This window comes from Ranitomeya imitator, chromosome 4 (genome assembly GCF_032444005.1).
Source record: "Ranitomeya imitator isolate aRanImi1 chromosome 4, aRanImi1.pri, whole genome shotgun sequence".
Lineage (NCBI taxonomy): Eukaryota > Metazoa > Chordata > Amphibia > Anura > Dendrobatidae > Ranitomeya > Ranitomeya imitator.
Window position 1 is genome coordinate 639,110,970 of NC_091285.1, and position 17,992 is coordinate 639,128,961.

At 44.8% G+C, this 17,992-nt stretch overlaps 1 protein-coding gene across 1 annotated transcript in view; it reads right to left on the reverse strand.

The window, feature by feature from the left end:
- The window catches only part of LOC138674632 (uncharacterized), an 82,645-nt gene extending 76,010 nt beyond the window's left edge, over positions 1–6,635 (reverse strand). The window contains exons 1-2 of the mRNA XM_069762448.1: positions 6,438–6,635; positions 6,194–6,332 (exon numbers count right to left, since the gene is read on the reverse strand). Of these exons, the coding sequence (XP_069618549.1) occupies positions 6,194–6,332; positions 6,438–6,635 (337 nt within the window). The remainder of the gene's footprint in view (positions 1–6,193; positions 6,333–6,437) is intronic.
- Positions 6,636–17,992: the final 11,357 nt, after the last annotated feature.

Below are 17,992 nucleotides of genomic sequence, written 5' to 3' on the forward strand. Positions count from 1 at the left end.
AAAGACCGTGAGAAGGGCAACACAATAAAAAAAATCGTAATAGAATATATAGAGATTGAGAGTATAAAATTGACCATTGCACAATAGAAAGAGACCGTAATGGGGACCTCACAATACATTATTATTATTATTATTATTTATTGTTATAGCGCCATTTATTCCATGGCGCTTTACATGTAAGGAGGGGTATACATAATAAAAACAAGTACAATAATCTTAAACAATACAAGTCATAACTGCTACAGGAGGAGTGAGGACCCTGCCCGCGAGGGCTCACAATCTGCAAGGGATGGGTGAGGATACAGTAGGTGAGGATAGAGCTGGTTATGCAGCGGTTTGGTCAATCGGTGGTTACTGCAGGTTGTAGGCTTGTCGGAAGAGGTGGGTCTTTAGGCTCTTTTTGAAGGTTTCGATGGTAGGCGAGAGTCTGATGTGTTGTGGTAGAGGGTTCCAGAGTAGGGGTGATACGCGAGATAAATCTTGTATACGATTGTGGGAAAAGGAGATAAGAGGGGAGTAGAGAAGGAGATCTTGTGAGGATCGGAGGTTGCGTGTAGGTAAGTACCGGGAGACGAGGTCACAGATGTATGGAGGAGACAGGTTGTGGATGGCTTTGTACGTCATGGTTAGGGTTTTGTACTGGAGTCTCTGGGCAATGGGAAGCCATTGAAGGGATTGACAGAGAAGAGGCCAGGGAATAGAATGGGGACAGGTGGATTAGTCGGGCAGCAGAGTTTGGAATAGATTGGAGGGGTGTGAGAGTGTTAGAGGGGATGCCACAGAGCAGGAGGTTGCAGTAGTCAAGGCGAGAGATGATGAGGGCATGGACTAGGGTTTTTGCAGATTCTTGGTTGAGGAATGAACGGATTTGTGAAATACTTTTGAGTTGAAGTCGGCAGGAAGTGGAAAGGGCTTGGATATGTGGTTTGAAGGAGAGATCAGCGTTAAGGACTACCCCAAGGCAGCTAGCTTGTGGGACTGGGGAGAGTGGGCAGCCATTTACTGTAATGGATAGGTTCGTTGGGGGGGTCGCGTGAGATGGGGGAAAGATGATGAATTCTGTTTTGTCCATGTTAAGTTTCAGAAATCTAGCAGAGAAGAAGGATGAAATAGCGGATAGACATTGAGGGATTCTGGTTAGTAGGGAGGTGATATCTGGTCCAGAGATGTAGATCTGTGTGTCATCAGCATAGAGGTGATACTGAAAGCCATGAGACTCTATGAGCTGTCCCAGGCCAAAGGTGTAAATGGAGAAGAGCAGGGGCCCTAGGACTGAACCTTATGGGACTTCGACAGATAGGAGGTGAGGTGAGGAGATGGTGTGCGAGTGGAAAACGCTTAATGTCCGGTCTGTTAGGTATGATGAGATCCAGGATAGGGCCAAGTCTGTGATGCCAAGGGATGAGAGAGTCTGTAGTAATAGGGAATGGTCCACTGTGTCAAAGGCAGCCGACAGGTCGAGGAGGACAGAGTAGTGTCGCTTGCTTTTGGTGGTTAAGAGGTCATTGGTGACCTTAGTTAGGGTAGTTTCAGTGGAATGGTGTGACCAGAAGCCAGATTGTAAGCGGTCAAAGAGGGAGCAAGAAGAGAGATGGGAGGACAGTTCAAGGTAGACGTGTTGTTCCAGTAGTTTGAAGACATAGGAGAGAAGTGATATAGGGCGGTAGCTAGATACAGAGGATGGGTCAAGAAAAGGCTGTTTGAGGATAGGTGTGATGGAGGCATGTTTAAAGCTTGAGGGGAAAACACCAGTTGTTAGTGATAGGTTGAAGAGATGGGTTAGGGTTGGGGTGAAGACTGTGGTGAGGTTTGGGATGAAGTGGGATGGGAGCGGGTCAAGTGCACAGGTGGTGAGATGCGATCTTGAGAGTAGAGTGGAGAGTTGATCTTCTGTAATGGTGGAGAAGTGGGTTTTGGAGGTGGAGGGCTGAGAAGTCGGGAGGAAGGGCTCTGGGAGTTGTTGACCAAAACTCTCTCTGATGTTATCAATCTTCTGCTTGAAATATAAGGCAAAGTCTTCAGCTGGGATAAGTGGGGAGGGAGGAGGTGCTGGGGGACGGAGGAGAGAATTGAAGGTGTTGAATAACTGTTTAGGGTTGTGAGATAGGGAGGATATGAGAGATGAGAAGTAGGTTTGTTTAGCTGTGGCAAGTGTGGTCTTGAAAGTAGTGAGGGACTGTTTGAATGCGATGAAGTGTTCGTTGGAGAGGGATCTTTTCCATCTGCGCTCAGCAGCCCTGGAAGCTCGCCTCAGTTCTTTGGTCAGGCTGGTGGGCCAGGGCTGTCTGTTGATTTTGCGAGCTTTGGTATGTGTAAGTGGGGCAGCAGATTCCAAAGCTACAGCTGCATTTTGCAGTTATTATCATTGCCAGAGATAGGGAATACAAGCAGGGGCGGATTATCAGAGGGTCAATATGGGCGGTAGCCCAGGGCCCAGTGGTCTGGGGGGGCCCTGGGCTACCGCACAGATTGACCCTCTGATGATCATCTGTGAATGCCGCTGCCGGCGGCCGCCGCCGCCGGCATTTATGTGCCCCTGCCGTACCCGGTGGGCAGAGAGAGGGGGCCCGCATCGGGCCCCTTCTCATCTGCTCACCGGGCCCCTTCCGGCGCTGCGGCGGTTTCCTATTGATGTGCGGGCGTGCGCCCGCACGTCAATAGTTAACAACAGCCGCCAGCCAATTGGAGGCTGGCGGCTGATGTCGGCTGCAGGCGCACACGTCGCCGGCGTCTGACGTCATTGTCAGTTGCCGGCGAGTGTGCTCTGTTGGAGGGAGCTCGTCGCTGGAGCGAGGACAGGTGAGGAGACTTTGTTTTTTTTTGTTTTTTTTATAACGGTGGACACACTGAGGGCAATGCTGGAGGACACTGGGGCAGATTGCTGGAGGACACTGGGGCAGATTGCTGGAGGACACTGGGGCAGATTGCTGGAGGACACGGGCAGATTGCTGGAGGACACTGGGGCGGATTGCTGGAGGACACTGGGGCACTGCTGGAGGACACTGGGGCAGATTGCTGGAGGACACTGGGGCAATACTGGAGGACACTGGGGCAGATTGCTGGAGGACACTGGGGCAGATTGCTGGAGGACACTGGGGCAGATTGCTGGAGGACACTGGGGCAGATTGCTGGAGGACACTGGGGCAGATTGCTGGAGGACACTGGGGCAGATTGCTGGAGGACACGGGCAATGCTGGAGGACACTGGGGCAGATTGCTGGAGGACACTGGGGCAGATTGCTGGAGGACACTGGGGCAATGCTGGAGGACACTGGGGCAATGCTGGAGGACACTGGGGCAATGCTGGAGGACACTGGGGCAGATGGCTGGAGGACACTGGGGCAGATGGCTGGAGGACACTGGGGCAGATGACTGGAGGACACTGGGGCAGATGGCTGGAGGACACTGGGGCAATGCTGGAGGACACTGGGGCAATGCTGGAGGACACTGGGGCAATGCTGGAGGACACTGGGGCAGATGGCTGGAGGACACTGGGGCAGATGGCTGGAGGACACTGGGGCAGATGGCTGGAGAACACTGGGGCAGATGGCTGGAGGACACTGGGGCAGATGGCTGGAGGACACTGGGGCAGATTGCTGGAGGACACTGGGGCAATGCTGGAGGACACTGGGGCAGATTGCTGGATGACACTGGGGCAGATTGCTGGAGGACACTGGGGCAATGCTGGAGGACACTGGGGCAATGCTGGAGGACACTGGGGCAGATTGCTGGAGGACACTGGGGCAATGCTGGAGACACTGGGGGAAATGCTGGACATACTGGGGGAAATGCTGGACATACTGGGGCAGATTGCTGGACACACTGGTGGTAATATTCTGGACACACTGTCTGGGGGCAATGCTGGACGCACTGGGGCAGATTGCTGGACACACTGTCTGGGGGCAATATGCTGGACACACTGGGGGTAATATGCTGGACACACTGGGGCAGATTGCTGGGCACACTGGGGCAGATTGCTGGACACACTGTCTGGGGGCAATGCTGGACACACTGGGGGCAATATGCTGGAGACACTGGGGCAGATTGCTGGACACTGGGGCAATATGCTGGACATACTGGGTCAGATTGCTGGACACAATGGGGGCAGGACTGGAGGCATGGGTAGAATGTAGACACGGGGCATGATTGGAGACACGGGGCAGAATTAAAGACATGGGGCAGGATTGGATCATGGGGCAGGATGGATACGATGGAGACATATGGGGCAGGATGTGGAGATCATATGGGGTAGAATGGATACTCATGAGGGCAGGATGCGAGAACATATGGCTGGAGCCAGGAATGAGACACACGGGGCCAGGATGTGGAATATTATTACCATAGGGGCTAATTAAGGGATATTATTACTGCAGTGATGTGTTTATTTTATTTTTTGAGTATACTGTTTTAAATGGGGGTCGGTCCTGTTACTGTGCAGAGTGACACTATATCGCCTTTTTTTCTTCATGTGGTGTAATGTAGAAGTTGTGAAAAATTAAGTAATGTGTTCTGCAAGCGGAGCTCGAGATAACTGTGTTATTTCCTGCAGAAACGAGTCCTGGCTGGAAGAAATGATGGCGGTCTGTGCTGGCTGAAAGATGAAGGACTTCACCTAGAGACGTCACTGGTGAGTCAGTGTTACCTATACACTGACACTATACACTGTATACTATATAGAGCTCCTGTGTATAATACCACCAGTGATCTCTGTATTACCTCTACACAGACACTGCATACTAAGTACAGATCTCCTGTGAATACTGGCACTTATGGTGATAGTATTGTGTTGTTGTTTATTACTGATCAGTATTGTAGTATTCAGTAACTATGTGGTGGTAATATGTGGTCTGGAAATGGTGTTGTGGTATTTGTCCCTTGTATGTGATATTTGGTCACCAAGTGGTGGTAATATGTGGTCTTGACATGGTGCGGTGGTATTTGTTCCTTGTATGTGATATTATTCGATCACTGTGGTTGTAATTTGTGGTCTGGTCATGGTGCGGTGGTATTTGTTCCTTGTATGTGATATTATTCGATCACTGTGGTTGTAATTTGTGGTCTGGTCATGGTGCGGTGGTATTTGTTCCTTGTATGTGATATTATTGGTCAAAATATACCTAAATTGTATTGCAGATTCTAACAAATATTTAATAGGTTACAGTAGAGTAGGGCCCGGCCATTTTTCTGGAATAATCTGGTTCGGGTATATCATGACCCCCGTCACATGACCCCCGTCACATGACCGGGGTGGGGGGGCCCACAGTGTCTGAACAGCCCAGGGCCCTGGCTACCCTTAATCCACCCCTGGTGTCTAGAATCTGTGCAGGGTACAATGAAATCTCAAGACTATCAAGGGATTCTAGAGAGAAATGTGCTGCTTGGTCTCAGTCACAGACCATGGGTCTTGCAACTTTATAATGACCCAAAACACACATCTAAAAACACCCAAGAATGGCTAAGAGTAAAACATTGGGCTATTCTGAAGTGGCCTTCTATGAGACCTGACCTAAATCCTATTGAGCATCTATGGAAAGAGCTGAAACATGCCGTCTGGAAAAGGCAATCTTCAAACATGAGACAACTGGAGCAGTTTGCTCTTGAGGAGTGGGCCAAAATACCTGTCAAGAGGTGCAGAAGTCTCATTGACAGTTACATGAATCATTTGATTGCAGTGATTGCCTCAAAAGGTTGTGCAACAAAATATTAAGTTAAGGGTACCATCATTTCTGTCCAGGCCTATTTCATGAGTTTTATTTTATTTATTTTTTAATTCTGTGGAAGCATGGCTGAAAAGCAATGTTTGACTTTCATTTGTTCATTTTCATAGATTTTTTATTTATTATTACTTTTGTCAGATTCAAGTTATTTCTGTGACCACTGACGGTATTTCTGCAATTAACCAAGGGGAACCAACAATTTTGACCACGAGTGTATGTCAGTGATCCACACCCACTCGACAGTTATGTGTGGGGCTACTCTGACGGGTACTGAGAAGCTGGAATTCAGTCACTACCCTCTTCTGCTCACTAAGCCTTGCCAACATATGAAAGGTTGAATTCCAGCATGTGGTTGTGGACAGGAGGCAACAGCACCTGCTTCCTGGACAGCAGATTGGGAAGGCCATAACACAAGGGAAGTGGCAGTGGTTTCACCCTCAGATATAGATTTTGTAACAAGGCGTTCCACACACCTACTGGAGTGCTTGGCTGCCATGTGCTTCTGCATTCTGGTGGTGCTCAGGCTGGCAATCTTCTTGTCTCTACTCAGCTTGGTATGGCAGATGCTGCAAATTACAGTTGCTTTGTCTGAAGGACTTTCAGAAAAACTGCCATACTGGGGAACAAGGCACGCTTGGCCTGTTATCAATCTGAGAGTGGGGGAGCTCTGTGGAACAGTTGACTGAGTTCTCCCTCTGGTCAAACGACCACCTCTTCTTGCCTGTTTTCGTGCTATGGATCCATCCCTCTCTGCAGTGCTGTGTTCGCTAGATGTGCCACCATGCCAGGTTGGATCAGTGGCCTCATCAACGACCACATCGTCTTCCAATTCATCAATCTGATCCTCCTTCTGAGTTGCAATTTCAGGCTGACCTGATGGCAACTGTGCGTCATGATTATCCTCCACTTCTGCAGACATAAATTAACCTTCCCCAAAGTGGCTTTCTCCTGGCCGTGGGTGCTCAAATGTTTGTGCTGCACTCCACCTCCTCCTGATACTCTTTAATTGTGCACATGGAGAGGCCTGAATAATTACAAGGGAACATAAACAGTTCCTCAGAGTGGCCAGTGCTGATATCATATATCTACTGGGACTCTTGATGGGGGTGGGGGGGAGAAAGGAGGGCCAGGTTCAGGATTCTGAGGCCCAGCCTCTTGGCTACTGAGACTGACTGGACTGTGTGGAAGACTTTATGGTGCTGCTTGTCAATACACTGGAGCCTTTGTCTGCTATCCAACCCACATCCTTGCACTTGTCTGGGTTCGACAGTGGTGTAATGCACTGACCGAATTTTAACAGGAAGCTAGAACGAGATACAGTCACCTTCTGATCTGTCACATGGCCTTGGCGGGCACACCACATCCACATTCCTTAACATCACCCTTTCACATATTGAATGTGTTATGAAAAAAAAAATTCTGGCTTTATTTTTTCACAAGTACCCTCACAGAGGTGTTATGTACAAATTCACTGTTTCTAGCAATGTGTGGGTATTTTTTCAGATATCACTGTTATTACACAAGGCAACAGCAGACTCAGGAAAATTACAGGAAAATAGTCACGTTTGCATATCTCGTATGCTTTGCGTCAGTCGCACAACTGCTAGATAAAGAGACGCTATTTAACCAATAGCAGAGTAATTTTTTGTTCAATCCCCTTTATGACACATGTCAACAGCAGAGTAAGAAAAATTATTGGCACTGGTAAATAATGACATTTGCATATCTATGCAGGCTTTGCGCCAGTCGCACAACTGCCAGTTAAAGATACGCCACTTATTTAACTAATAGCAAAGCAATTTTTTGTTTAATTGCCTTTATGACACATGCCAACAGCAGAGTTAGGAAATTGATTGGCACTGGTTAATAGTGACATTTGCATATCTATGCAGGCTTTGCGCCAGTCGCACAACTGCTAGATAAATATACACTATTTATTTAACCAATAGAATTTTTTTATATCGCCTTTATGACACATGCCAACAACAGACTCAGGAAAATTACTAGTAAATAGTGACAATTGCGTATCTGCAGATTTTGCGCCAGTCGCTCAAATGCTAGATAAATATTAGCTATTTCAGCAATAGGAGAGAAATATTATTTAGCAATTTTTAAAAAAGAAGTTTACTGTATGCTAGCACTGATGAATATTATTTAGCTGTAAAAAAAAAAAAGCATTTTTTTTATAATGCTGGTATACAGGAATATTATGCAGGTAAAAAAAAAAATTGGTTTGGTATAACCTGGAACTTAGTAATATTATTTCACTCTAAAAAGAGCTGTTTGTATATTATGGGAGTGGATGAAACCCTGCCTATCTCTCCCTAATCCCACAGTCTGTGCCTACACTATTACAACAAATTGGAACTAGCAGAGATCTGCAGCATGTATTTGCAATGATAACACCTAGGTGCCTGCCTTTTTCTCTCCCTCGTATTAAATCTCTTTTTCCGCTTTGTATATTATGGGAGTGGATGAAACCCTGCCTATCTCTCCCTAATCCCACAGTCTGTGCCTACACTATTTCAACAAATTGGAACTAGCAGAGATCTGCAGCATGTATTTGCAATGATAACACCTAGGTGCCTGCCTTTTTCTCTCCCTCGTATTAAATCTCTTTTTCCGCTTTGTATATTATGGGAGTGGATGAAACCCTGCCTATCTCTCCCTAATCCCACAGTCTCTTACTGCACTATACAACACCATTCTCTGCAGCATGTGTGAAGGGTTAAACTAAGAAAAATGAAAGCAGGCTTCATTTTGTGCTTTTCGACTCTATCTTGCTGTTTTAAGATAAATTTTGTTACTAGGTAAAGTTCACAGCTGTTATGAGACCTTGATTGTTTCAACCTGGACAGGACATGAGACTGAAGGTGTATTGTTCTACGAGACTTTGACGTACAGACTGTTCCTGCATTCTTATAAGTTAAGAACTGTGAGCATGTTCTTATGCTGATTGGTTGAAGTATAATTTCTATGATTATGAAAAGTGATACACAATAAATGGGGGCCAGAGATCTGCTCGATCTTCCCAAACAGAGACACACGTCTCCGTCTGGTCATTTTCAGTTGCCGGCAATGGCCTGTTAATTAATTTCAAAATCACTAGGTCAACCATGAAGGGTCACTTTAGATTCTCCCTCAACACATGTACTTTCAATGATAACACCCAGATGCCTGCCTTTCCCTCTCCCTCATATTAAATCTCTCTCTATGCTATCTCCACCTAACAGGGAACTAATCAACACTCTCAGTAGCTCTTAAAAGAGCTTTTTGTAATCAGAAACTCTCCCGATATTCTGTTTTCAGTCTCCCTACTCTTATACTATGCTCTCACCACGCTGTTTCCAGCTGAATTTTGTGCAAGATGGTGCCAGCAGGGATTAAATATCCCCTATGATGCTGTAAAGGTACCGTCACACATAACTATATCGTTAACGATATCGTTGCTTTTTGTGACGTAGCAACGATATCGTTAATGAAATCGTTATGCGTGACAGCGACCAACGATCAGGCCCCTGCTGGGAGATCGTTGGTCGCTGGGGAAAGTCCAGGACTTTATTTCGTCGCTGGATCTCCCGCTGACATCGCTGAATTGGCGTGTGTGATGCCGATTCAGCGATGTCTTCACTGGTAACCAGGGTAAACATCGGGTTACTAAGCGCAGGGCCGCGCTTAGTAACCCGATGTTTACCCTGGTTACCATTGTAAATGTAAAAAAAAAACCACTACATACTTACATTCCGGTGTCTGGTCACGTCCCTCGCCTTCAGCTTCCCACACTGACTGAGTGCCGGCCGGCCGTAAAGCAGAGCACAGCGGTGACGTCACCGCTCTGCTTTACGGCCGGCGCTCACAGTCAGTGCGGGAAGCTGAAGGCGAGGGACGTGACCAGACACCGGAATGTAAGTATGTAGTGTTTTTTTTTTTACATTTACAATGGTAACCATCGGGTTACTAAGCGCGGCCCTGCGCTTAGTAACCCGATGTTTACCCTGGTTACCCGGGGACCTCGGCATCGTTGGTCGCTGGAGATCTGTCTGTGTGACAGCTCTCTAGCAACCAAACAGCGACGCTGCAGCGATCGACATCGTTGTCTATATCGCTGCAGCGTCGCTTAATGTGACGGGACCTTAAGGCCAGCTAATCACAATAATGCCACACTAAAGATGACGACAGCATTACTGTGATTGGCAATCAATCCCAGCATGTTAATTGGTTGCAACTAAAAAGCCAAACATGTTGCAAATTAATCGCCATATAACGAATAGCCCGAATACCAAACTATTCGTGTGAGTAATGAATAGTGCTGAATGTATTAGCTCATGACTCATTATAATGTTACTTCCTTTTTCTTTATGTGATGCCCACTTTTGTTCGCTGCCGAAGTTTGTTGTGCAAGAATCAACGTGTCATGGGGCAACATATTCACTACAAAGTTTTTGTTACTTTGTTTACCCCGATTAAAACATGTTTACAGGTTCACATGCAAAGTTTCTCAATATACGCATGTGATGTAAAACTCCTATAATTCTACTAGTGTTGTGCACTAGTCCCTACCCCTTAAATCTTTGATGTGGAAGAAAAGGGCTAATTCTGACATCGACAGATTAGTGACCAGTAGTCTACACACAGCATGCTCTGGGTATGATATTTTTCTCCAGGACCCATAAAATTAAGTGCTATTTGTTGCTAGCACCTATATCAGTATCGTGATTTCCTCATAAGACCTAAATCTCCTGTTCAAATGAAGAACACAGAATTGGCAGAACTTAATAGAGAAATAATATGTACTTCAAAAATTGTTCAATCAACAAATACAACTCATCTTAAATAAAGAGCCCCAAAATGTTTGTCAGGAAAAAAATATGGCTTTAGGTAGGCTCGGACTGGCTCACGGGAGAACAGGTAAATCCTTTGGTGGACCCCCCCATCAATCTATATGAGGAGTAGTTTGCACAATATATTGGATTCACTATGTACAGACAAAAGCTACAACTCTTAAATTGTTTAACAAACCGCCCAGTTTATTATTATGTAGAAGAGTAGATAAACTTGTGACTGAGGGTGACGTATTATTTCCAAATAGCTGAACAGTGGTATCCCAGAGTCATTTTTACTGGTGGGCCCTTCACACCTTATTCATTCATTGCCTATAGGAATATCTAAAAGCTATACACCACTACACCACCTGAAGTGAGTTTCTGTCCAGACGCTGACTAATGTAAGGCGGGACTTTGACATATACTGTTTTTATAGGGTCCATCTTACTATAAGACGCATCACAGGTTTGAATATTGGAAAATTGGAAAAAAATGTTACCTACTGACTAAAACTTGCCTGATTTTATAAGTAACTAGAGAGGTCAAAATCACTAATGGTCATACTCTAAGTCAGAATGGGGAAATATTAGTCAGTGATTCTGTGCACTTGAGTGCCTGTTTCTGTGCTACGGATCCATCCCTCTCTGCACTGCTGTGCTCGCTAGGCATGCCACCGTGCCAGGTTGGATCAGTGACCTCATCATTGACTATGTAGTCTTCCAATTCATCAATCTGATCCTCCATCTGAGTTGCAATTGTAGGCTGACCTGATGGAGACTGTGTGTCATGATTATCCTTCATCTCTTCAGACATGAATTGACCTTTCCCAAAGTGGCTTTCTCCTGACCGTGGGTGCTCAAATGTTTCTGCATCACTGCACTCCACCTCCTCATGACTCTCTTTAAGGGTGCACATTGAAATGCCTGAATAATTACAAGGGAACATAAACAGTTCCTTAGAGTGACCAGAGTTGGGGTCATATGTCGCCTGGGACTCTTGATGGGGTGGAGAAAGAAGGACCAGGTTGAGGATTCTGAGGCCCAGCTTCTTGGCTACTGAGACAGGACTGTGTGGACGACTTGGTAGTGCTGCTTGTCAACATACTGGTGTCTTTGTCTGCCATCCAACCCATATCCTCGAACTTGTCTGGGTTCGACATTAGAGTAGCCTGCTGACCAAATTTTAACAGGAAGCTAGAACGAGATACAGTCACCTTCTGATCTGTCACATGGCCTTGGCGGGCACCACCACATCCATGTCCCCGTTCCCTAACATCACCCATTCCCATATTGAATGCGTTATGAAAACAAAAATATCCTGGCTTTATTTTTCACAAGTGCCCTCACAGAGGTGTTATGTACAAATTCACTGTTTCTAGTAATGTGTGGGTATTTTTTTTCAGATATCACCTTTGTTATGCAAGGCAACAGCAGACTCAGGAAAATTATAGGTAAATTGTCACGTTTGCGTATATCAGTAGACTTTGCGCCAGTCGTACAACAGCCAGTTAAAGATACGCCACTTATTTAACTAATAGCAAAGCAATTTTTTGTTCAATTGCCTTTATGACACATGCCAACAGCATAGTTAGGAAATTGATTGGCACTGGTAAATAGTGACATTTGTGTATCTCTGCAGGCTTTGCGCAAGTTGCACAACTGCTAGATAAAGATACGCTATTTATTTAACCTATAGAAATATTTTTTTATATCGCCTTTATGACACATGCCAACAGCAGACTCAGGGAAATTACTGGTAAGTAGTGAGGGAAATTACTGGTAAGTAGTGACATTTGCGTTTCTCAGCAGGTTTTGCACCAGTCGCACAACTGCTAGATAAATATTAGTTATTTTTGCAATAGGCGAGGAATATTATTTAGCAATTAGCTTTTTAAAAAAAATGTTTACTGTATGCTGGCACCGATGAATATTATTTAGCTGTAAAACAAAGTGGGTTTTTTTTTTATATCAAGGAAAATAGAAAAAAATGGAGTCTGGCTCAACAAGACTGGATTTTCCTTTTCTTTTTCTTTTTCAAAAGAAAATATAGTGCATACAAAAGAAAAATGTACATGGTCGACATGACCCAGTTGACGCGCTTCGACTGCACTAGGCAGTCTTACTCATGACTCATGTTTTTTTATATGCTGGTATGCAGGAATATTATGCAGCTCCAAAAAATGGTTTAGTGTATGCTAGCACTGAGTAATATTTATTTGTCTCTAAAAAGAGCTGCTTTGTATATCATGGGAGTGGATGAAACCCTGCTTATATCGCCCTAATCCCACAGTCTGTTCTTACACTATACAACACAATGCAAACTAGCAGAGATCTGCAGCATGTACTTGCAATGATAACACCCAGGTGCCTGCCTCTCTCTTGTACTACATCTCTCCCTACGCTATCTCCACCTAACAGAGAACTAATCATCACTCTCAGTGGTTCTTAAAAGAGCTTTTTATAATCACAAACTCTCCCTATACTCTGCTTTCACTCTCCCTAAGCTCACACTATGCCCTCACTAAGCTGTTTCCGGCTGTAATGTGCGCAAGATGATGCCGGTAGATATTAAATATCCCCTATGATGCTGTAAGGCCAGCTAATCACAGTAATGCCACACCAAAGATGGCACCATGGCATCATGCTGGGCGGGTCACTCGAATATACCGAGGTGAATAGCAGATTACTCCCCAAGTAAGGAATAGACCGAATACCAAACTATTTGTGAACGTAATGAATAGTGCCGAATGGATTAGCTCATGGCTCGTTATAATGTTACTTCCTTTTTCTTTATGTGACGCCCACTTTTGTTCGCTGCCGAAGTCTGTTGTGCAAGAATCAACTTGGCATGGGGCAACATATTCACTGTAAAGTTTTTGCTACTTTGTTTAACCCATTGAAAACAGTTGAAAACATGTTTACAGGTTCACATGCAAAGTATCTCAATATACGCATGTGATGTAAAACTCCTATGATTCCTCTAGTGTTGTGCACTAGTCCCTACCCCTTACATCTTTGATGTGGAAGGAAAGGGTTAATTCTAACATCGACAGATTAGTGACCAGTGATCTACACACAGCATGCTCTGGGTATGATATTTTTCTCCAGGACCCATAAAATTAAGTGCTATTTTTTACTACCATCTGTCTCAGTATCGTGATTTCCTCACAAGACCTAAATCTCCTGTTCAAATGAAGAACACAGAATTAGCAGAAGTTAATCGAGAAATAATATGTACCTCAAAATTGTTCAATCGACAAATAGAACTCATCTTAAAAAAAGAGCCCCAAAATGTTTGCCAGCGAAAAAATATATTAACAAACCGCCCAGTTTATCATTATGTAGAAGTACAGATAAACTTGTGACTGAGGGTGACGTATTATTTGCATGTAGCTGAACAGTGGTATCCCAGAGTCATTTTTACTGGTGGGCCCTTCACACCTTATTCCATCATTGCCTATAAGAATATCTAAAAGCTATACACCACTACACCACCTGAAGTGAGTTTCTGTCCAGACGCTGATAATGTAAGGCGGGACTTTGACATATACTGTTTTTATAGGGTACATCTTACTATAAGACGCATCACAGGTTTGGATATTGGAAAATTGAAAAAAATGTTACCTACTGACTAAAACTTGCCTGATTTTATAAGTAACTGGAGAGGTCAATATCACTAATGGTCATACTCTAAGTCAGAATAGGGAAATAATAGTCAGTGATTCTGTGCACTTGAGTGCCTGTTTCTGTGCTACGGATCCATCCCTCTCTGCACTGCTGTGCTCGCTAGGCATGCCACCGTGCCAGGTTGGATTAGTGACCGAATCATCGACCATGTAGTCTTCCAATTCATCAATCTGATCCTAATGATGAGTTGCAATTTTAGGCTGACCTGATGGCGACTGTGTGTCATGATTATCCTTCATCTCTTCAGACATGTATTGACCTCTCCCAAAGTGGCTTTCTCCTGACCGTGGGTGCTCAAATGTTTCTGCATCACTGTACTCCTCCTCCTCATGACTCTCTTTAATGATGCACATTGAAATGCCTGAATAATTACAAGGGAACATAAACAGTTCCTTAGAGTGACCAGAGTTGGGGTCATATGTCGCCTGGGACTCTTGATGGGGTGGAGAAAGAATGACCAGGTTGAGGATTCTGAGGCCCAGCTTCTTGGCTACTGAGACAGGACTGTGTGGACGACTTGGTAGTGCTGCTTGTCAACATCCTGGTGTCTTTGTCTGCCATCCAACCCATATCCTCGAACTTGTCTGGGTTCGACATTAGAGTAGCCTGCTGACCAAATTTTAACAGGAAGCTAGAACGAGATACAGTCACCTTCTGATCTGTCACATGGCCTTGACGGGCACCACCACATCCATGTCCCCGTTCCCTAACATCACCCCTTCCCATATTGAATGCGTTATGAAAACAAAAATATCCTGGCTATATTTTTCACAGAGGTGTTATGTACAAATTCACTGTTTCTAGCAATATGTGAGTATTTTTTTCAGATATCACCTTTATTAAGCAAGGCAACAGCAGACTCAGGAAAATTATAGGTAAATTGTCATGTTTGCTTATATCAGTAGACTTTGCGCCAGTCGCACAACAGCTAGTTAAATATACGCTACTTATTTAACCAATAGCAGAGCAATTTTTTGTTCAATTGCCTTTATGACACATACCAAGAGCAGAGTTAGGAAATTGATTGGCTCTGGTAAATAGTGACATTTGTGTATCTCTGCAGGCTTTGCGCAAGTCGCACAACTGCTAGATAAAGATACGCTATTTATTTAACCTATAGAAATATTTTTTTATATCGCCTCTATGACACATACCAACAGCAGACTCAGGGAAATTACTGGTAAATAGTGACATTTGCGTTTCTCAGCAGGTTTTGAGACAGTCGCACAACTGCTAGATAAATATTAGCTATTTCAGCAATAGGCAAGGAATATTATTTAGCAATTAGCTTTGAAAAAAAATGTTTACTGTATGCTGGCTGTTGTGAATTCTGTTGTCGGGCTCCCTCCTGTGGTCATGAATGGTACTTCGGCTGGTTCTGTCCATGGACTTCCTCTGGTGGGTGTTTCTGAGTTTCCTTTCACAGGTGACGAGGTTAATTCGTTAGCTGCTGCTCTATTTAACTCCACTTAGATCTTTGCTCCACGCCACTTGTCAATGTTTCAGTATTGGTCTAGTTCACTCCTGGATCGTTCTTGTGACCTGTCTTCCCATCAGAAGCTAAGTTCCAGCTTGTATTTCTTTGGTTTGCTATTTTTCTGTCCAGCTTGCTATTTAATTTGTTGTCTTGCTTGCTGGAAGCTCTGGAACGCAGAGGGAGCGCCTCCGCACCGTGAGTCGGTGCGGAGGGTCTTTTTGCGCCCTCTGCGTGGTATTTTTGTAGGTTTTTGTGCTGACCACAAAGTAACCTTTCCTATCCTCGGTCTGTTCAGTAAGTCGGGCCTCACTTTGCTTAATCTATTTCATCTCTGTGTTTGTATTTTCATCTTTACTCACAGTCATTATATGTGGGGGGCTGCCTTTTCCTTTGGGGAATTTCTCTGAGGCAAGGTAGGCTTTATTTTCCTATCTTCAGGGCTAGCTAGTTTCTTAGGCTGTGCCGAGTTGCATAGGGAGCGTTAGGCGCAATCCACGGCTATTTCTAGTGTGGTTGATAGGTTTAGGGATTGCGGTCAGCAGAGTTCCCACGTCCCAGAGCTCGTCTTTTATTATCAGTAACTATCAGGTCATTCCTTGTGCTCTTAACCACCAGGTCCATTATTGTCTTGACCACCAGGTCATAACAGTACAGGTGGCCCAAAGTACTAATGCATCTCAATAGAGGGATAAGAGAAGTTCTGAGACCATTTTTTTTTCTTTGCAGTGTGTTTTGTCTCAATTTTCCCCTTTACCTCTGGGTGGTTCAGGACACTGGTGTAAACATGGACATTCAAGGTCTGTCCTCTTGGATGGATAATCTCACTACAAGGATACAAAACATTCAAGATTTTGTGGTTCAGAATCCGATGTCAGAGCCTAAGATTCCTATTCCTGATTTGTTTTTTGGTGATAGATCTAAGTTCTTGAATTTCAAAAATAATTGTAAATTGTTTCTTGCCTTGAAACCTCGCTCCTCAGGTGACCCTGTTCAACAAGTAAAGATCATTATTTCTTTGTTACGTGGAGACCCTCAAGACTGGGCATTTTCCCTTGCGCCAGGAGATCCGGCATTGCGTGATGTTGATGCGTTTTTCCTGGCGCTTGGATTGCTTTATGACGAACCTAATTCAGTGGATCAGGCAGAGAAAATCTTGCTGGCTCTGTGTCAGGGTCAGGATGAAGTGGAGATATATTGTCAGAAGTTTAGAAAGTGGTCTGTGTTCACTCAGTGGAATGAATGCGCCCTGGCAGCAATCTTCAGAAAGGGTCTCTCTGAAGCCCTTAAGGATGTCATGGTGGGGTTTCCCATGCCTGCTGGTCTGAATGAGTCTATGTCCTTGGCCATTCAGATCGATCGACGCTTGCGTGAGCGTAAAGCTGTGCACCATTTGGCGGTACTATCTGAGCATGGGCCTGAGCCTATGCAATGTGATAGGACTTTGACCAGAGCTGAACGGCAAGAACACAGACGTCGGAATGGGCTGTGTTTTTACTGTGGTGAATCCACTCATGCTATCTCCGATTGTCATAAGCGCACTAAGCGGTTCGCTAGGTCTGCCACCATTAGTACTGTACAGTCTAAATTTCTATTGTCTGTTACTCTGATTTGCTCTTTGTCATCCTATTCTGTTATGGCATTTGTGGATTCAGGCGCTGCCCTGAATTTGATGGACTTGGAGTATGCTAGGCGCTGTGGTTTTTTCTTGGAGCCCTTGCAGTATCCTATTCCATTGAGAGGAATTGATGCTACGCCTTTGGCCAAGAATAAGCCTCAGTATTGGACCCAATTGACCATGTGCATGGCTCCTGCACATCAGGAGGATATCCGCTTTCTGGTGTTGCATAATCTGCATGATGTGGTCGTTTTGGGGTTGCCATGGCTACAGGTTCATAATCCAGTATTGGACTGGAAATCTATGTCTGTGTCCAGCTGGGGTTGCCAGGGGGTACATGGTGATGTTCCATTTTTGTCTATTTCGTCTTCCACTCCTTCTGAAGTTCCAGAGTTTTTGTCAGATTATCAGGATGTATTTGATGAGCCCAAAGCCAGTGCCCTACCTCCTCATAGGGATTGCGATTGTGCAATTAATTTGATTCCTGGTAGTAAGTTTCCTAAGGGCCGATTGTTCAATTTATCTGTGCCAGAACACGCCGCTATGCGGAGTTATATAAAGGAATCCTTGGAGAAAGGCCATATTCGCCCGTCGTCATCACCGTTAGGAGCAGGGTTCTTTTTTGTGGCTAAGAAGGATGGTTCTTTGAGACCTTGCATTGATTACCGCCTTCTT